The 21500-nt window shown below is 36.4% G+C and overlaps 2 protein-coding genes across 2 annotated transcripts in view; one reads left to right on the plus strand and one right to left on the minus strand.

Annotated features, from left to right (window-relative positions):
• Nucleotides 1–733: 733 nt before the first annotated feature.
• On the minus strand, nt 734–10022 carry TRMT5 (tRNA methyltransferase 5). The gene is given in 6 exon segments (XM_074235950.1): nt 734–2808; nt 2810–2850; nt 4464–5139; nt 6235–6359; nt 8079–8731; nt 9782–10022. Coding segments are annotated over 5 exon segments (1377 nt in total). The 5' UTR covers nt 8569–8731; nt 9782–10022; the 3' UTR covers nt 734–2763.
• A 525-nt stretch (nt 10023–10547) lies between these two features.
• The window catches only part of SLC38A6 (solute carrier family 38 member 6), a 74572-nt gene continuing 63619 nt past the window's right edge, over nt 10548–21500 (plus strand). Inside the window, exons 1-3 of the mRNA XM_074235953.1 lie at nt 10548–10679; nt 14564–14694; nt 16299–16372. Coding sequence (XP_074092054.1) covers nt 10548–10679; nt 14564–14694; nt 16299–16372 — 337 coding nt within the window. The remainder of the gene's footprint in view (nt 10680–14563; nt 14695–16298; nt 16373–21500) is intronic.

Consider the following 21500-nt stretch of genomic DNA (forward strand, 5'->3'; position numbering starts at 1 on the left):
AATGAATAAACAGAAAGAAAAGGAACCTGTCCATGGAAGACCAAACCACAGAAGATGGGAAAGTCCAAGCTTCTGTATCTAAAGACTCTTAAGAAATAAAAGTTGGACTCAGGCTGTGACAGAGTTCAAAAAAAGATTTTGAAAATCAAGTAGGGGGAGATAGAAGAAAAATGGGGAAAAGAAATAGGGATGCAGGAAAAATACGAAAACGAAGCCAGCAGCTTAATCAAAGTGATAAAAAAAAAAAATGCTGAAGAAAACAACATGTTAAAAACCAGCTTGGGTCAAGAAGGCTTTTAAAAAACAGAATTGGCCAGATGGAAAAGGAGATATGAAAGCTCTCAGAGGAAAACAAATCCTTCAGATGTAGAATGGATCTCAAGGAAGCTGATGACTTTGTGAGAAATGAAGACAATACTTCAACATTAAAAGAATGAAAAATTAGAAGAAAACATGAAATATCTCATTGGAAAAAAACAACTTATCTAGAAAGCATATCTAGGAAAGATAACTTAAAAATTATTGGGATGCCTGAAAGTCATGATCAGGAAGAGAGCCTTGACCTCATTTTTTTTTAGGTGTTTTTTTTTTTGCAAGGCAAATGGGGTTAAGTGGCTTGCCCAAGGCCACACAGCTAGGTAATTATTGTCTGAGACCGGATTTGAACCCAGGTACTCCTGACTCCAGGGCCGGTGCTTTATCCACTATGCGCCTTGACCTCATTTTTAAAGAACTTTTACAGGAAAATTACCCCGATATCCTAGAAGCAGAGGGCAAAATAGAAATAGAGAGAAAATCCACCAATCTCCCCTGGAAAGAGATCCAAAAACAAAACAACCCCCAGGAATATTATAGGCAAGTTCCAGAACTCCCAAGTAAGAGAAAATATTACAAGCAGCCAGGACACAGTTCAAATACCGTGGAGCTGCAGTCAGGATCACACAGGATTTAGCAGCAACTACATTAAGGGTTCATAGGGCTTGCAATACAATATTCTAGAACGCAAGAGTTTGGAATGCAACCAAGAATCAACCACCCAGCAAAATTGAACATCCTCTTCCAAGGGAAAAGATGGACTTTCAAATGTTCCTGTTGAAATGACCAGAGCTGAACAGAAGTTTCAAATACAGAACTCGGGTGAAGCATAGAGTAGACAAGAAGGGTAAATTATGAGCGACTTGATGATAAACTGCATGTATTCCTGCATGGAAAGATAATACTGATAATACTCAAATGAACCTTCTCATTTAATAAAGCAGGTAGGAGGAGCATTTATAGATGAGGCACAGGAGAGAGCTGAATTCGAAGATGTAAAAAATGTAGTCAGTGACTAAAAGGGAAATGTACTGGGAGTAAGAGAAAAGAGAGTGAATGGGCTAAGATATTTCATGTACCTTTTGCAATGGTATGGAAGGGTGGGAAGCCAAGGGGGAATAAGAGAACCTTCATTCTCATTGGAAATGGCTCAGAGAGGAAACAATGCTGATACACACTCAATAGACATCTAGAAGAAAAAGGAGAAGAGAGGGAGGGGAGGGGGGATGTGGATGATAGAGGGTAGATCATAGAAGATACTCAGATATAACACATTTTCTTCTTTACTTTTTACAAGGTGCTGGGATTGTGTAGTTTGTCTGGGACCACAGGGCTGGGTGGTTGCTGGGATGTAGACTTGGGGACCTCCTGGCCCCAGGGCTGGTCTCTGTCCACTTGCCACTTGGCTGCCCCACAGCACATTTTTTAAGAGGGACAGAATGAAAGGAGAGAGAAAATAGATGGTAGTGGGGAGGAATGGATGGAGGGAATTACAATCAGCAACAGCAACTGTGGAAAAATATGGAAGTAACTACTATGATGGACTTATGATAAAATGATCCACCTGAGACAGAGATGGTATCAGAACACATACTCAAACACATTTTTTCTTTTTCTTTTACTTTATTTCTCATGAGGTTTTCTATTTTAGTGGGGGAGGGGTATTATGTTTACACTTAAATAAGAATATTTTAGTGATTTGTAAATAAAAATAAAAAAATAAAACAAGTGAACCAACTGTCATGACTATACTACTCACCTGTACAATTGGTCCCATTCTTGCAATTAATCTTCAATCTATCCCTCTCTTCTGAGTACTTACCTTCAATTTACATCATGCTTTCAAGCCCCACCTATGCTAAAAAACATCCCCTTAACTAAAGCTATTCACTTTCCTCTTTCAGTGCTTAACTTTTAGAGTCCTCTATATTTAATTATTTTCTCTTTATACTCATGCCTTTTTCCCTTGATATCCTTTATCTACCATTATCCTGAAACGGCTTTCTCCAAACTAATTACTAAACCCAGGAACAACTTAATTATAGAAATCTTGCTGTGCCAGATGATACCACTGATTATTCTAAGGTATTGCTTTGACCTTCATAATCAAGGAAAATCCTACTAGTGGATGTGATTCTTACTAACATGGAGGAAGGATGACTTGAAATGATTGAAGCATTGTAGAAAAATGACTCTTTTAAGTCTTTGTGATGGAGAAAACGAAAGTAGTCACGGTCTCCCCAAAAGAGATAACTTTTGAAAGTAAATTTAATCACCTTTGTAATACAACAATTAAGGTGTCTTTCTCATAATCTTCAACAAAACAACTGTAAAAAAGAAAAACTATCTAGTCCCAATATCACAGTGATATAATACATGAGCTTTAGGGAATTACAAATTGCTTTTAGTTCCACAAAGGATAGATGGGGAGATAGAAAACATTTCTGATCATGTTTGTGAAAGATTTTGTGATTGTTTTTCCACCAAAGTTTTAATCTCTTCTTTGCTGTTTAAAAGGAGGTCCTTCTAGGTTTTCTGTAACAAAACCAAATAAATAGACTTATGTTAGGTAATATTTCAAATAACTGACTTAAGATTAACAATGACAAAAATGGAAATAATCAATGTTGGAGAGGTTGTGGAAAGACAGGAACACTAATATTAGCATTATTAGTAGAGTTGTGAATTGGAATATTCATTCTTGAAGGCAATTTTAAATTCTACATCTAAAGTGACTAAAATGTCCAAACCTTTTGACCCAAAACCCTTTAACCCACTGCTGTGTGTGTGTGTGTGTGTGTGTGTGTGTGTGTGTGTGTGTGTGAGTGTGTGTGTGTGTATGTATCCCTTGTTTAATATTCTTAAAATACATGTAGCAGCAATTTTTGTAGTAACTAAATGAAAACAAAATAGATTCCTATTGATTTGGGAGTGACTAAATGAATTGTGGCATATGAATATAATATTACTTCAAGAAACAATAAACATTCGGAACAGTGCAGATGAAAAGAATAGCAACCAAAATACAAATCAAAACTGAATGTTGTGAGATTGTAAATAACAAGCTTTTTAGCTCCCTGGCAGAGGTCAGTGTGTTGATCATTTTTGCTAAAATGTTTTCCCCTCTTCCTCTCTTTTTTTTAAAAAAAAATCCTTTGTTATAAGTGATGGCTTTCTGGGGAGAATGAAGTAACAAAAGGTGAAACCTAGATAGTATTAAATTTTTCTTACAAAACAAAATAATAAAAACACCACAGAAACCCTAAGATTCTTAAAGCTTAAAATATGAACTTAAAATAATACAGAAGCAAGTGATTAATAGAGAAGCAGTATAGTGCAATGGAAAGAGGACTTGAGGATCAGTTTTTAAATCCTTTATGTACTAGGGCAGGTAGATGGCCCAAAGGATACAAAATGGCCTTGAAGTCAGAAGGACAAGGGTTGGAATCCAGTCTCAGACACTTGACAAGTCACTTATCCCCAATTACCTCACATCTAGGACCATCTCCAGTGGACCTGATCTTTATCAGGCCACTGGACCTAGTTAGTTCTGGGGGAGAAGATGAGGCTGGCAACTTAGCACAGCACCCCCTCACTCAAATCCAATTCATGTGCTTGTTATGGCTTAACTTCCCCTTATGACATGGTCTTCAAGAAAGAAGGAGAAACGTCATCTGTGCTACTAATTAGTTGGGTGACATTGAGTATGTCACATCCTTTTCTGAACCTGTTTCTTCATCTATGAGGAAATTAAATTAGAGGTTTCCTGACATGCTATTCAACTCTACATTTATAATCCTATATTAAAATGTCAGTTGTCTAGCAAAAAATTAGTGCAGTTGCTTTTCTAAAAATCAATAAAATTAAAACACAACTGGGGGCAGCTAGGTGGCGCAGTGGATAAAGCACCGGCCTTGGAGTCAGGAGTACCTGGGTTCAAATCCGGTCTCAGATGCTTAATAATTACCTACCTGTGTGGCCTTGGGCAAGCCACTTAACCCCATTTGCCTTGCAAAAAAAAAAACGCAATTGAATCAGAAAGTGATTAAAACTAACTATCACACCAGTTTAACCTCATTGTCTATTCCCAAATGAAAGGGATGACTATTAGAAAAGTGAAGTGTTAAAACATGTAAATATAGCCATACCAGCTTTCAGGAATTGCTTCTCTTGGTTCATTGGCTGGTTTTCATAGAGCACAGAAGGTGGGATCTGGAAAGTGATACATATCATTTCCTTATTAGGAGCCACATTTCTTACAAGATGAACTGAACTGCAGCCTTTTAAAGAAACACGTAGCAAAGCTTCAGCTCGCTGTTGAATATCTTTGGCAGGATCATCAGCTTTGGAAAAACTGTAACAGTGCACTATGGGAAGAAGCTCCCTGCTTTTGGATTGTCCATCTAAAAGACAACAAAAAGTACCAAGGAACTCAATAGCCATTGCTGGTAAATTCATAACTATGTGCACAGATGGTTTTTTCCCCTTTGATGGTTGTCCCATCAATTTAATTAATTCTTCTTTTACTGGTCCTTGAAGAAAGTCTTTACCATCCAGATTAAAGATTTTTACTTTTTGGTCCACTTTGTTTAGTTTACAATTGTGCAATAGCCATTTGTGGGATTCAGGATTGAGATCATTGGCAAATACAGTGCAGTCTTTCTTCGCTACCGGGATGGCAAAAGGCCCAACTCCAGCAAAGACATCAAATAAAATATCTCCAGGCTTGAGAAATTCTGTAATACGGCTATGTTCTGTGCTGAGTCGAGGATTCCAATAGACTTTTGAAAAATCAAATTCATATGTATAGTTGTTTTCTCGAACCTGAAAAAAGATATGTTTTGGTAATTATGTTATTTCTAAATTCCTGACACTAATATGTAAATATTTGCATAAGACTAATCATTTACAAGTGTTCTTAAAATGGTAAAGCTAAGAGTAAAGAGTAATGCATTCAAAACAAATTTAATTAGGAAACCAGTATTTATAATAATATCCTTGAGACTAGTTTTTGCATTAGACTTACTTGAAAAAAGATATCCTCTTCAAAGCCAAATAGTTTTCCCACTTTATACTAAAGGGCTATAAAGTACTTCTCCAGTCACATAAGGAATTTTTAGATAGGCCAATGAACTTAGCTTAATTATATTCTCATATACCACATGGAAAGAAAAAACCTATAACTTAAAAAACAATATACCACACACATCTTCTTGGTTGATAGTTATTTTGCAGTCATCAAGACCACACAGTAAAGCCACCTCCAAAGTTTTTGTCTGTAAGAAGGCAGAAGTATCAATGTGAACAAGAATAGAAATGGAAAAAATTCTCAAGTCAGAGCCATTTTGGGGTTTTCAGACATTGTTATTTTGGGGCTTTGCTAGTTTCAAGACCAGAAATCTATGTAGAGGGGAGATAGAGCTGGGAATTTTAGAATATATACCAAATTTAAGATGATGAGAGCCAATCAGCATAATGAAATGGTTAAGTTAACTAATTTTTCTCATGTTTCTTTCCTTTGCGAAGTTTAACTCATCTTGGGTAAATTAAAATGCAGGTGATATTAAGACCTCAGAAAAAATTAATTGAACAATTTATGACACTGCCTTGTGACTGTCACTGTTATGAAATATCAAAACCATAAAAACTCTAGAATACGGTTGAAAGAATTAACAAATGGGGGCAGCTAGGTGGCGCAGGATAGAGTGTTGGCCCTGGAATCAGGAGGACCTGAGTTCAAATCCAGCCTCAGACATTTAATCATTACCTTAGCTGTGTGAACTTGGGCAAGTCACTTGACCCCATTATCTTGCAAAAATAAAAACAAAACAATGAATTTAAAAGTATTATTTTTGAAACTTTGTTTATTCCTTTAAATTAGCTAATTTGACTCAATATATTAGGGAAGAAATACTGTACCTTGGTTATCATGTTCTCTTCTCCAGATAACACTTCCATTTGAAAATTTCTATAAATATTGTCAATAGTATTGATCTTATTTACTACTGAAGTGATGCCTTGGTTTTTATCAATTATAACTTGGCCTGAAAAAAATTGGAGAAAGATTTTTTTTAAGTTTTCTTTAACACTTACAAAATAAAGCCTGCAATTGCATATATATAAACATATTTTCCTTAAAATAGGATCTAAAATGAGTTGAAGGAATGTAATTATTAAAATCTCTTGCCACTGAGGCTATCCGATGGTCTCAGTAATTTAAAAAAAATTTCTTTTTCCAATACCTGAAGTCCCTTGAGTGTGTTTAACAGTTAAGTGTAAGGTGAAAGGTAGGAAAGAGGGCTTTGAAAATATCAGCAAAAGCAACCTTCTAACTATGGGATTTAGGCAAATGATCGTTTTTGGAAATGTTTTTGAAGAAAACAAATGTTTCCAAATAAAAATACTTTATAGTAACCTGCCTGTAAACTTTTCAGTACTGTAACATAAATGGGTGAATGCTCCTATTTTGCCACCTTCTTAGGTATCAGAACTGATTTTTCAAAGTAAGGTAATTAGCTTGAGATGAATGAAATTTATGAAGAAAAAAAATCAAATAGAGCTCTGATTAATACCTATTGTTAAGAAATTTATAATGACTTGGACAACTTAGTTTTAGTTTAGAGAGTAATCCAAGGCATTGAGAAGTTAAGTGATTCTACCAATCTGAACTGACTTTCAGCCTTCTCTATCCACCATGCTTACTTCTTAAAATATTTCTGAGAATTTCATAGATCCTATGTGAGGGAAAGGAAACATCATGAAAAGGAATTCCAGGAGGGATTTGTGCATAATTACATAACATCTGCTTGCAGCATTCAATATTTTGATCACACTGTTCAAAAGGCAATCCTTTTTATCATTAAAAATGAAGGGGGGTGAGCCATAAAACAGAAATCATAAGTCTTACCTGAACAAAATGCTGTAGTTAGACTTAAAAGATGAGCATAATACCTAAATGTATTAAATATTTTTCACCTAAAAAAACATTAATTTGCCTGGGGAATGCTAGTGATATTTAATATTTATACTATTAATTCACCTCCAACAAATTAGTGTTATGCTAATTATAAAGCGACTCAGGATGAGTAATCAAGAAATAAGGAACCTAGCCAAAAATTTGGATCTATAGCCATATAGAAAAATAGACAATACTTTATTAAACAAATCACACCTAAACCAAAAATTCACAAAATTTCAGATCTTAAAGATCAAGAATCACTAAGTATGAAAAAATGCTCTTGTTGCAATATGGCAACCAGTGAATTTTGGCACAGCAAATAATTCTGAATTTTTAAGTCTATTCTTACACACTGATGAACACAAAAGCCTAAGCAGACATATTTAAGCTTGTTCACATCTACATCTCCCAGAGGAGGTTCTAAATGGCTTTTTAAATGGGGTGGATTACAGCTCAGAATATGACCTAAACTTAAAATGGGAAAATTTTCTCTTCCTATAACCTGGTAATTGTAAAATAAAACTCTTGGTTTTGGTCCAGACTTTTGTTTTCATCAGTCAGAAAGGAGGGGATCTTATGTGTGAGGAGAGAAATGCAACTGAACTTCAAATTTGGAAACTTCCTCTACAGATGCAGATCCTTAATTCATTTGCAAATTATAATCTTAGAAAACTTCCTGAGACATAAAGGTTAAATGACTTGCCCATGACATAACTAGTCTATGTCTTAGCACTAGTCACTCCATTCACATTTACATACTAAAATTACAATTTACACACTGAACATGCCTTTCTATTGTACCTACCAATTAACTGTTTGAATGGTAGCTGATGGTCTCGAAGGTTCAGATGGGCTATATGACCAATTCGGCTAAACCCTGAAGTTACTTCTTGACCTTCTGGAAGCACAGCTCTCAAGATTTCTTCTGTCTTAAAGTTTTCATATGTTAATTCCAAACTATACGAAGAGATTTCAGGATTAACATTAAGCTCTTTTAAAAGAAGATGTTCAGATTCTTCAAAGGAGTCTTCAGAAATTATCTTATAAGGATCCAGCATAACAAGTTTATTTTCTTCATCCTTTGGATCATCAATCACACGCTTTATGCCTGGGCGTTGTAGCAGTACCTTTTTTAGAGATTTGACTAATTTATTTACCATTTCTTTCTTCACTTTGAGTACTGGAATAGAAACTATTTTTTTGAATGCAGTTTTATCAAGTTTTGTCATTCCACGAACTTGAGAAGGTGGAAAATACAATTCAAGGTCAATTTTGTTCTTTTCTATTTCTGGCATTGTAGAAAATGTGTTTCTTTGTCTGCACAAGTTAAAAATTAGTGTTTTATGAAGACTCTGTGCCAATAATTGCCAAGTGAAAGGAATCTGTGACTTTGATGTAATTATTATATAATAATATGTTTTCAGAAATCCTGAATACCCAAATGATCTCCACAAAATCCTAAAAAAGTAATAAAAAATTAAAATATTAAGTAATACTTGTTTCTGAAAGTAAATCTCAAGAAATAACTGTGAAATAAATTCACAATGAAATCATACACTGCAAAAGGAACTACTTCACAACTAATTAATACTACAAGAAAAAAAGGAGAAAAGCCTAAATAAATCGAAAATTATCTGAGAAGGATGGCACTGATATTTTGGGTGGATAGGAAACACTTTCATGTTGAAGGTGGTAACTTGAACTACATCTTAAAGGAAGTTAGAGATTCTGAGGCATAAGTGAGGAGAATATATTTCTGGGATGCATTAAAACCAGAACAAATGCTTAAAGAACAAGAGAGGGAGTGCCTTTTGGGAGAAACAGAGATAGCCAGTTTGGCAGTATCAAAAATCAATAAACATTTAATAAGCACATAAAATACGACAGGCACTGTTCCAATTGCTAGGGATACAAAGGTCCCTCTTCTCAAAGAGCTCACTGTCTAGTAAGAAAAACAACATGCAAAAAGTTATAAACAAGATGTGTAAAGGAGAAACCGGATCAAAGAAGGGTAACGTATGATAAAGTCACAAAGATAAGCTGAGTTCAGCTCATGGAGAGATTTAAAAGCCAAAAGAAGAGTTTTTATTTTATCTAGGAAGCAATTGGGAGCCACTGGAGTTTACTAAGTAGGGGCACATACTGTAAAAATGTGGCACATGACTTTGCAAAATTCATTTTCCCTCAAATAATAATTCAAAAAGCAGGCGCAGCTATTTCTCTCTTGAATAAACTCCAAAGGGGGGAAAAAATTCAACTGAATGACTGGTTAAGAGAAGGTAGTTCTAAAAATCATTTGAATAAAAATACCTTTCAACTTGTTTAAGTAACTTGTTAATCACTCCCGACAAAATGTCCTCAACTTTACAGGAACTCATATTTTACGTTCTAGACGTTCTGAAAATTTGGGATTTAGGGAGCTAAAATTCTAAAAATACCTTTTTTTATACCCCGCAAAAATTTCCATAGCGTTTTAAAAGTACAAGCTGCCACCCAAAGCCACCCTACCCAAGTGTGTCCCGAGACAAGGAAAGCGCTGGGGCGAGTCCTTCGGCTTCTCCCGGGCCTCGGCTCCTCCACCGTAAAAGCAGCCAGGGGCTCGCCCCGCTTCCGGCTCTAACCCGGCTAACACCCAGACCCCGGAGCGGCGTCTCCGGAAACCAAAGGCCGCCCGCATCCTTCAGAAACAAGGCCCAGACCCAGCGGCCCGAGGCTGCTCGCGCCGGAGGGTGGCAGGGAGCGGGCCGCGGCGGGCCCGTGACCTCCGACCCTCCCGGTCATATCGCGAGGCTGTTCTTCCATGCGGCGGGTAACCACCCTACACGGGACCCGGGGCCACTTGCCCACTCCACGAGGGTTCGCATTTTCGGGTCCTCACAGCACCCGCGGAAAACCACGCCCCAGTGGCCGCTGTGCCTGCTGTTTTCCCCTTGCCCTTCCATCAGCCCCCCTCCGGTCTGGGGCGGGAGCGACTTCAACAAACCACTCGCACCTCATAATCCAAAAGAGAGGAAAAGCGCCAGCACACGGGAGGCCCGGGCGCGACGGCGTCCTCACTCTATCGGGGGGAGGGGCGGACCCGGAGCAAAACGTCATCAAATCGCGCTGGCTTCTCCCCCCCCTCCCCCGAGACGAGACGGGGCTGGAAGGTCGCCCCGCGGCGGCCGGGCCTGGAAGTGCGCGCATGCGCGCGAGGAGTCCGTGCGCTTACCTCTGCGGAGTGGGAGGCGGGGCCCGCGCTGAGACCGGAGGAGGAGGAGGAGGCTGAGCCGGCATGGAGAGCTCTCGGGGGCGCATCCGCGCCGCGGGGCCGGGCTGGTATGTCTCCGCGCGCCCGGAGCAGAGCCAGGACACGGACGAGGAGAGGGAGCAGGCGCGAGAGGAACGCAGCCCTCTGCTGCGCAGCGTGAGTGGCGGCGGGGAAGCAAGGTCGGCCCCCGCGGGGCGCAGAGCTGACGGGACCCGATCCTCAGTGTCCGCGGCGGCAGGGAAGCCCGCGGCCCCGCCTCACACCCGCCTGGCCCCGACGCCTCCCTCGCCCCAGCTGAGCCCCCCCAGAGCAGGCCGTGGGAGCCCTTGCTTGGAAGGGAGCGGGCGATTCAGTCTGTGCACTCGACTAGCAAATTGCCCTCCACCGGGGCAGAGAACTAAGGGATGAGCAAAGGAACGGGCCAGCCCTGCTTTCTGGGGTGCCTTCACCCCAGGACTCCCTCCACGCCCCCACCCTACCTCGGCCCCGTGACTCCCACCTTGCCGCTCCAGGCGTTCTCCCAGGTCTCTCCCGAGCCTGGAATGCTCTCCTCCTCCACCCCTACCGACTCCCTGCCTCCCTTAAGTCCCCACTAAAATCTGTCTTCAATAGGAAGCATTCTCCAACCCCTCTTAATGCCGGTGCTTTTCCTCTTTTAATTATGACTTATTTATTCTGTAGATAGCTTGTATTTATGTGTCTGCATGTTGTCTTTAGATTACAAGCTCCTTGAAGGAGGGGACTGTCTTTTGCTTTTTTTTTTTTTAATCCTCATCGTGGCTGGTACATTATGGGTGCTTAATAAATGTTTTTTTTTTTTGCAAGGCACTGGGGTTAAATGTCTTGCCCAGGGTCACACAGCTAGGAGATTATTAAGTATCTGAGGTCGGATTTGAACTCAGGTCCTCCTGCTCTCTACACTGCATCACCTAACTACCCCTAATAAATGCTTATTGATTGATGTTGTAGAGATCAGTTTTGTTTAGTTTAGATCAGGGGTTCAGAACCCAGAATTCAGGAGCTGATCTGTGAACTAGGAAGGGGGAGGGGAAGAGAAAACATCTTTATTTCAATATAATTAGCTTCCTTTATAAATATTGGTAGCTAATTTTATGCATTTAGAATTTTGAGATAATGTCTTGTAGGCTTCATTATACTGCCAAAAAGATCATGATATAGAAAAGATTACACCCTCCCAATCAGATAGTCTTCTATTTTTTTCTAACTCAGAAGTTGTCTAATGATAATAGTTGTTTAAACAAGCCTAGAAACTTTTCTTCCTTCTAAGTTGAGGGTTGGGGTGGGATGTTAAGTGAATCTTTTGATCCTGGAATTGTTAAGTAAGAAAGGTACTGAGTCAGGAGTGAGGAAACTCGAAGTAACTGTCACCTTGAACAAGTTATTTTTACTACTTAGGATCCCATTTTCCATATTTGTAAAATGAAGAAATTGGATTAAATGGCCTTTCAACTCTAAGTTTGATGCTGTTCCATTTAGTTCACTTTTAGTCTCAAAGTTACAGGGCCAGGGTTATAAGGATTAGGCAACCCTATCTAAATAAGATTGAGAAAATTGTGACTTGGAATTTGGACTTCTAGGAATGTTGAGAGGCCTCCTAATAACTAGTTGTATGACTTAAAACATGGGGGTGGGGGAGAGTCATATGGGAGAAAAGGAACGAACTAACATTGTTTTCTGGAATAAATTGATAGTAGAGTAGCATTTTTTAAGTGCCTGATATATCTAGACCTTGGGGATATATAGAAAGGCAAAAGATAATCCCTGTCCTCAAATACTACACAGTCTAATGGGGGTGGGAGTGGGGTAGGGAAAGCAAACAAACAGACAGGACAAGCTATAGGCAAAATAATAAGAAAATAATAAACAAAGGGAAGGCACTAGAATTGAGAGATTGAAAAAATCTTCCTTATAGCAGGTAGAATTTTTACTGATAATTGTAGGAAGCATGGAGGTTGAAAAGAGGAAAAAGTATTCCAATCTTAGGGGACAGCCAAAGAGCATGCCTGAAGCTGAGAGATGGAAGGTCTTGTTCCTTGAACAGCCAGAAGACCAGAGTGGGAGAATGAACGAAAAAAGTGACCTAGAATGACAGCACCAGAGTTTCTACAGAACAAACCTTTCTTTTCAGCATCTCATGAATTTTGGAAAGTTTAGACTTCATTGCAAAATAAAGGCTTTTGCTACTTATGCTGAAATACTTGTAATAATAAAAAGGAAGCAGGGAACTGAATGAGAAGACCAGGGTTGGAGTTCTGTGATTCATTCATTAATCATCTTCCTGTTTCCATTTACAGTGAAGTAGTATTTCTTAAAGTAGTATCACGAGGTAGCTTTTTTCCCCCAGCTGAAATGTGGGGAATTCATATGTAATATTTGTAGCTTGCATTTATAGCACTTTAAATTTTTTAAAATGCTTTTCTCAGAACAGTCTTGTGAAGGGGAATAAGTAAAGTAATTCTCAATTTTATAGATAAGAATACCAAGCTTAGGAGAGATGAAGTGGAACTGAAACTCATCTTTAGCAAAGTTTAGTGTTATTTACACACACACACACACACACACTGTGCATGCCACCTGCATGTAACAAGTCAGAGTATAGAAACAGTTTACCAATACACTGGTATCTCAGAAAAAAAGAAAATCTTTATGGAAACATTAATATTTCTCAAACTCTAAAGTTTAGGATAAAGACACTGCCATGTCATCTGACTTTGACTCTTCATCTCAGGTCCCTGCAAAAAAAATAGTTATATTTGGCTTCTGAGAATTCATTACCCTAACTGTTTTGAGAAAAACACACTCTCAGGTTGGCCTCTACTGAATTTGAAAAATTGAAATTGCTTGTTTCTCTTAACCGTCTTTCCTTACATTTACTTAGGTTTTGAAATGTCAGTTCAAGAGAATATTAGCAATTATTGATAGCATATCCTATGATAAATAAAGTGGATTTAACTTTTTAAACATGGGTTGTATTGATTTTTTTTCATTCCTAGGAATAGATTATTGCCTTTGTGCCACTAGTCCTTAATGTGACTCTCATTCCATTTTTATGAATGCCCTCAAAATGATTTGCCTAAAACCAATTTTCCTGAAATAACTGGTAACCTGATGATGTTGTAACAGTACCACAGCACCTTCCAGGATTGGAAGCCAAGGATCTTTCCCTTCTTAACCCAATCTTAATTGCATATTTCTCATCAGACCTTGTCCCCCTCCTTTGCTGACCCCTCTTCTTCATCAAAGCTTCCTTCTGCTCTGATCCTTGGATCCACTATCCTTTTCATGCCAATAGTCATTGGTCAGGGAACATCTGCCATACCACATTGCCTGTCAGACTCTTAGTACCACTTGGCTTTTCCATCTGCCATGAAACTGAACCCTTCTTTATGTGTTGTCTTAGCCAGTTGGAATGTGAACTCTTGAGAACAGAGACTGTCATGCTTTTTCTATTTATATCCCCCATGCTTAGGACAGTGCTTATCACAGAGTAAGTGCCTACCAAAAAGCCTCAAAATTGGTGAGAAGAAAACAAATAACAAAAACCAGTGTACCTTTGGTGAGCTGGCACCAAGAAATAATTTTTTGAGGCAAATCGACTTAAGTTGATTGTCCTCCATCTCCTACTTATTCAACCAGGAAGATTCTCAGTATCCCAGTAAGAAAAAAAATTCTCCTAGGTATACTCCAGGAGCTACATTGAACTATTAATCTAAAGGGTTGGGATGAGGAGAGTAACGGGGAAAGACATCTACTTTCATATGGTTCTATCAGGCAGGATAGAATTGGGACATATTTAGAGACTAGGATAAACAGCTCCAATGTTGAAAATGTTTATCAATACACTAATATCCACAAAGGAGAAAACATACATTCTTTTTCAATTTTTTACCAAGTACCCTAATATCCTTTTCAATTTGGGAAAATATTTAGAAGAATAAATTAAAACATCTGTTCAAATAGGTTTTCTGACTTCCAATAAGTTAATATTTAAACTGTTATTTTTGTTTGTTTGTTTATAGAGACCCCAGGGTCATGAATGCTCCGGTGTTTCTTTTAGTTTCTCAGTGTTTAATTTAATGAATGCCATCATGGGAAGTAGCATCCTTGGTCTAGCCTACATTATGGCCAATACAGGTATTATTGTGTTTAGGTAAGTGTTCTTTTACATGCTCTTATTGTCATTAATAATTAAAGGTTCAGAGGCAGCTAGGTGGCTCAGTGGATAGAGCACATGCCCTGGAGTCAGGAGTACCTGAGTTCAAATCTGGTCTCAGACACTTAATAATTACCTAGCTGTGTGGCCTTGGGCAAGCCACTTAACCCCATTTGCCTTGCCAAAAAAAAAAAACCTAAAAAAAATAATTAAAAGTTCATTTATATAAGACACAAAGCTACTAGCCAAAATAAATTAAAGGTTCTTGACCATTGCCTTGGATATTATTTTAGGAGTGCTCCCTGTATTTGAAGATCAATATGACCTTATGTTACTTCTTTATGTAAATACAATTCTCTTAATAGAACTTTACTTTTTACCTTAGAAATTTTTGATTTCTCTCCTTTCACTGATGAAGATTGAAAAAAAAATCTCTTATATTACTCAATAGGTTCTTTTGAGCTACTTAGGAAAAAAGTTATCTTCTAGTGGCTATCCCTGTGGTTGATGAACTTTTCCTAAATTAACTAGATTGACTCTCATAAAAATCATATAATCTGAATCTGTTATTCAAAACATTTCCACTTAACAGAATCTGCTTGTCTTTATACTCTGTTGGCATAACCTTCAAGAGCTCAGAATCCCCTCCACAAATGGGACTTTAGTGGAAAAATTCATTATTCGTTTATTAGAATCTGGTTTAAAGCGGTTACTTATCTATAGAAAAATATGTTTTACCCTATTTATTGTATTTTAATCCAATAACTTCTAAGAAAAAATTGATCCCCTCCCTCTCCATATCTTTAAATATTGATTCATTCTATGTGTCATTTTAGCCAAAGTGAACAGTTTTATCAGTCATTCAGATTACTTATCAATTGAAAAAAAAAGAAGATTATATATATATATATAATCTTATTCTTCTTACTAGTCTTTTCCTCTCTTAATTATCTCCCCTGACAATCTCATGTTTGGAAATCAGTCAATCAGTCTTCATTGTAAAGACTTTGCCTGAAGAAACTAATATTGATAATTGCCTAGTCATGAATTTAAAATTATGCATTGGAAATGTAGTTCTTTTTTTCATTCAAGAATTTTTTTTTTTTGCTTCCTATAATTTTTAGGGAAATTAACATGTACTAATTGCCCAATTTCTGAGTTTTATGTTTTCACAAGAGACTAAATAGTTTTCATTATTTTGAAGTAGGAATATTATAAACCATATCTTAGACAAATATAGTAAATAAAATCTTAAGTTTTATACATTTTATTTTATCAACTTGAAAACCAGCTGTATCTTTAGTTTGGCCTCATATACAAATATGAGAAGCAGCATGTATTAGTGAATAGAATGTCAGTACTGGAGTTAGGAATACCTGGATTGATGACTTTTTTTTTCTTTGGTTTTTGCAAGGCAATAGGGTTAAGGGCCTTGCCCATAACAAATATTGTTAAATAGTGATATATAACAAGATTATTAAATTGATGTGACTAGCGGTCATAAGCATGAAATTAGGAATCTTCTTGAGGTAAAGAATTTTTTTCCTTTTGAAAGTGGATAAAAGCAAGCTTGTTTAACTGCGTACTATTTGATATTTTAGTATCATGCTGCTGATTGTTGCCATCCTGGCTTCTTATTCAGTTCATCTCCTTCTTACAATGTGTATTCAGACAGGTAAGTAAAAAGATCTTATTTATTTTATAGAATAAAGCAGCCATTAAACTTGCCATTTGCTTACATACCTCAAATATCTTAAAATACTTTCAGATGAACAGATACGGCAGGGGGAATGAATTGGGGTCTCCTAGAAGACCAGGATGTACAGTAACAATCCTTTAGAAAATACATTAATACAATGATGCTGCTAGAAAGAGGGGAAAAATAGCATTCACCTTTGCATTTCCAGCAAGTGTTACAATATTCTTTTCAGTTTAGGGGATAACCAGTACAAAGATACATGAAATCCAAATAGAGCATTTAGTTCTTGTACCCCTAGTGAAAAAAAAGGGGATATTTATGCTAGCCTTCACTTCATGGACTAGCTATCCAATAACTGAATGCCTGTGAGCATGAAGAGGGCTTCCAAGAGTGAATAGAGTCAATTTACATATATCACCATGGCATTCTTTGCTCATAGTGGTCCATCTTCATACACAGGAAAGGATGACTAAAAGTCTGATTTTCTCTATTTTTTAATTTAACTTTTTAAAAAATTCTAGACCTGTGATTTCAAAGTGTGTGGAACACCTAAGGTAGGCTCCCTTTTCTGATACAGATGAACAATGTCTCTGCAATTAAAAGTCTTAAAAAGTGGATTGAAGCACTGAGATGTAAAGTGACTTGTTGCTAGGGTCATATAGTTTTATATGGAAGTTCAGCAAGAACCTGAACTTTGATCTTTTTCACAGCAACTTGAATTTCTGTCTATGATACTGTTTCCCCTCATTTTGATTTGCATATTTCACATAATTTACGTTTACATAAAGTAATTATTGTTCCTCAGTTTTTGAAGGTTTAGTAAATGCTTTTTATCCTATTTTGGTTCTCAATTCTTGGAGACCAATTTAAAAAAAAGATTTTAATTTGTTGTAATGATTTATATTTATATATATATATATATATATATATGTATATATATATATAATTAGGTTTTGAATAAATAAAAACCTTAATTAAGTTAAATAATTCCTATTTAAAATGTAAGTTTCTCACCTACTCCTACTTCCATCTCTGATCATTCTGAAAATCTAATACCTGTCTATGTTGTTTTTCTTACTTCAGGGCAAAATAAAGTAGAAGAAACCATTTTTCTTTCTTTCTTAATTGCCTTTGCTTTCAATAACTTACTTGGGTTTTTCAACTGGCTTCTTCATGATCCTGTACAGATACTACTGTTTCCTTCTTCTGTTGATTGAATTCCTTCAATCACTAAAAATACTCTACTGAGGTAGGCTTCTTTTAATATCAGTGACTTTTTAAAAGCATGTACTTGATTGTATAAATTGTTTTTTTGTAGCAGAATTATAATACCCAATTCTAACTCATCAATCAGACAAAAGATTGTGTAAACCTTTTATAGGTAAAATTATCATGAATTTTCATGGGGCTAGAAGTGTGAATTTCCCCCTTTTTAGAAACAGAGGCCCTTCTCTGACCAGGGACATAAATTGTAGGTTCAGTTATAGGTTCTTTGAGTCTCAAAACATATTTTTAGGTCTTGAGTGGTAGAGGGTCAATACATTCATCTTGAGGTAGTATCATAATTGGTTATTATGTAGGGTTCAGATTTTAGATGGAATAATTTCACTTCAGAGTTCAGGATAAGCTCAGCTGTATCTTTGCTGAACAAAGAAAATTTATGTCCTTCATCCATAAGTTCATAGTCTAGCAAATAACTCAGGTGATATCATTTTTTTAGGCATCTTTTGATGCAGAAATAGCTTTAAAGCCAGTAGGAGGGATGTTTCATACTTAAGAGTTGTATACAATATAATGGGGAGACAATATAAATATATTTGTAAAAACTAGCAACAGAAATACAAAAATAATCTGCCAGTATATAAAACCTTATAAATGAGTGCTATATTACTAGTGAAACCAGAAGTGGAATTGATCTGGAAACATAGTTTGGTTGAGGTAAATTTGAGAGTTTTACATGAGGGTAAGGGTAGGTTTTGACTGAGTAGATTAAGATCATGTTTCAAAATGATGGAAATGGAAAATTAAAAGAAAGGAAATAGAAAGTATGAGGCATGAGGAAATGAAAGATTTTCATCCATATGTATATGCATATTTCCAAGTTGCAAAATTTCCCTCCACCCTCCCTTCCCACCACCCTCCAGTCAGCAGGGTACAGTCAGGTTAGCATTTTACATAGATATTTTGATAAACGTGTTTACAAATTAGTAATTATCAGCATGAGGTATTAAGATTAAGGGAAAGAGATAACATAAGAGATAAATTTTATAAAGTGTTCATCATAATTGGAAGGGTTTTTTTCTGTGTGTTTTGTTTTATTTTTTTATTTTTATTTTTTTTTACTCTGGATGAGGGTAATATAGTGTAATAGCCAGTCAGATACTGTTGTCCTAGGTCTCTGGACTGCCAAGAGGAGCTGCTTCCATCTAAGTTGTTCATCCCATAATGTTGTTCTTGATGTGTATATTGTTTTCTTGGTTCTACTCCCTTCACTTAATATCAGATTCCAAAAGTCATTCCATGCTTCTCTAGAGTCCAACATTAGTGTTCCCTAATATTCATGTATCATTACTTGATTAGCCATTCCCCAATTGAATGGCATCCCCTCAACTTCCAATTCTTTGCCACTCCCAAAAAGCTCCTATGAAGATTTTTGGAACGTATAGGGCATTTCCCAATTTTTATAATTTCTCTTGGATATAGACCTAGAATCAGAACTGCTGGGTCAAAGGGTATGAATAGTTTTATTGATTTGGGGGGCATAGGTCCAAATTGTTCTCCAGAAAGATTGGATCCATTCACAACTCCACCAGCAAAGCATCAATGTTCCAATCCTCCCACGACCTCTCCAACACTGATCATCTTCCCTTTTTCTCATCTTGGCTAATCTAAGGTGTGAGATGATACTTCATTGTTGTTGTAATTTACAGTGATTTGGAGCATTTTTTCATATGATTATATATAGGTTTAATTTCTTCATTTGAAAACTGACTGTTCATGTCCTTTGACCATTTATCAATTGGGAAATGACTTGTGCTCTTATAAATTTGATGCAATTCTCTATATATTTTGGAAATGAGACCTTTATCAGAACTCATTATGAAGATCATCTCCCAGCTTTCTGCTTTCCTTCTAATTTTGGCAGCATTGATTTTATTAATGCAAAACTTTTTAATTTAATATAGTCAAAATCATTCATTTTGCAGTTGATAATGTGCTCTAATTCTTGTTTGGTCATAAATTTATCCTTTTTTCCATAGATCAGAAAGATAGAGTATTCCTTGGTCTATTAACTGATCTATGATGTCATTCTGTATGTCTAAATCTTGCATCCATCTTGACCTTATTTTACTATAGGGTATGAGATGTGGCTCTATGTCTAGTTTTTGCCATACTGTTTTCCTCAAATAGTGAGTTTTTATCCTAGAAGCTGATGTCTTTTGGTTTGTCAAATAGTAGATAGATGTAGTCATTTACTACAGTTTCTTTTGAACCTACAGGATAAAAACTTATAAAGACTGTAGTCAGAAATTTTAATTTGATGGAAGAGATCATAATCTAATAGGAATCTATTAATCTAATAGTAGACAAGTAACATGATCATGAGAATTTATAGCTGGAAATGACAGTAGTCCTCTAGATATATCTCTTCCTTTTACAGATGTGAACACTGAATTCTATGTCCCCAAAGTCACACAGGCAATAGATGTTAGACTTTGTATTCTAATCCAGACCTTCTTCCTTCATATCTACTCATTTCCATAGTACAGAGAGCCATTATAGGATTCTGATACATTGCTCAGTATGTCTCAGACATGGAAAAGTGCCTCTAATTTTTTTTTAATTCTGGAGAAGTAATGTGACAGTGAGTAAAAGATAACATATTCAAAATAATTTTTGAGGAAGTAGATGATTCTCATTACTAAGAGTAGAATAGAATGTAGTTGGGGGTTTAGGAAGATAGTTAATGTCTAATGTAAAACTATGATTTTTAAACTAACAAGAAGAGTGTGATGGAATTCAAGAAAACTAGGTAATAAGAATTATCAAGATTCAGAGATGAACCATATGGAATAAATTGAGGATAGAAAGGAGTCATTGAGGACCCAAGATTGTCAGCCTGGATGACTTAGAAGATAGCAAAAAAAAAAAAGTCCTTTGAAAAGCAATGAAATACTGGGCAATAGTGAACATTCTTCTAGACATTTTTAAATAGCAAATATACATGACATATAGATTTAAATATAAGTAGGGTTGTCTACAAAATAATGAGAGGTTAGAGCTAGAGATTTTGAAGGTTTCCATATATTTGGCAGTTGAAATTATACTCAATAATTAGTTTGATAAGGAAAGGGAACATAAGTGATAAAAAAAAAAAAAGAGAAATAGAAATCATAAAAAGTAAGAGGTAGTCTAGAAGCTGTAGTTTCCTGCAGGTGAAGTTTAAACATTTATCAAAGATGAGTAACAGTATTGAAAATGGTAGAGGTCACATAGTATTTAGACAATAAGTGTTTGATGAATTAATGAATGAATTAATGACTTTACATAATTGACCTTTATGATCACACTGCAACCAAAAGGAAATGAGATTAAAAGGTTAGAAAACATTACACATAAAAATTTTTTGAAATAATAAGGAACCGTTCCATGTGGCTAACTTTCTGAGGGTTGAACTATATTTAAATAATTTGTGTTCCTTAACCCAGATCCAAAGATAATATTGCTGCTGTTGAGAAGCTTGAGTTTTGTACTTCATCTGAGATTTATTAATTGTCCTTTCTCATTGAAGAAAAAATGCAGAGTAGACAAGTAACTTGATGGAAATATTTCACATGATCATGAGAAACAGCTTTCCAAACTGTTCCTGTGAAGACTTAACTCTTTGCCAGACCAAAATAGCCATGACACATGCCTCAATGGTATACTAAATAAGATTTTTCTCTCCTGTTTATTTGATTAAGAGTTACAGACTTTCAGTCTCCTCAAAACACAACATTGATTTCTCTAATATAATATAATATAATATATATATATAAAAGGTTTCCTAAAATAGATTCCTCTCACATGCTGATGATTGCTTCCAGTTATTTATTTAACATGG

The sequence above is a fragment of the Macrotis lagotis genome, chromosome 4 (genome assembly GCF_037893015.1).
Source record: "Macrotis lagotis isolate mMagLag1 chromosome 4, bilby.v1.9.chrom.fasta, whole genome shotgun sequence".
Classification (NCBI taxonomy): Eukaryota; Metazoa; Chordata; class Mammalia; order Peramelemorphia; family Peramelidae; genus Macrotis; species Macrotis lagotis.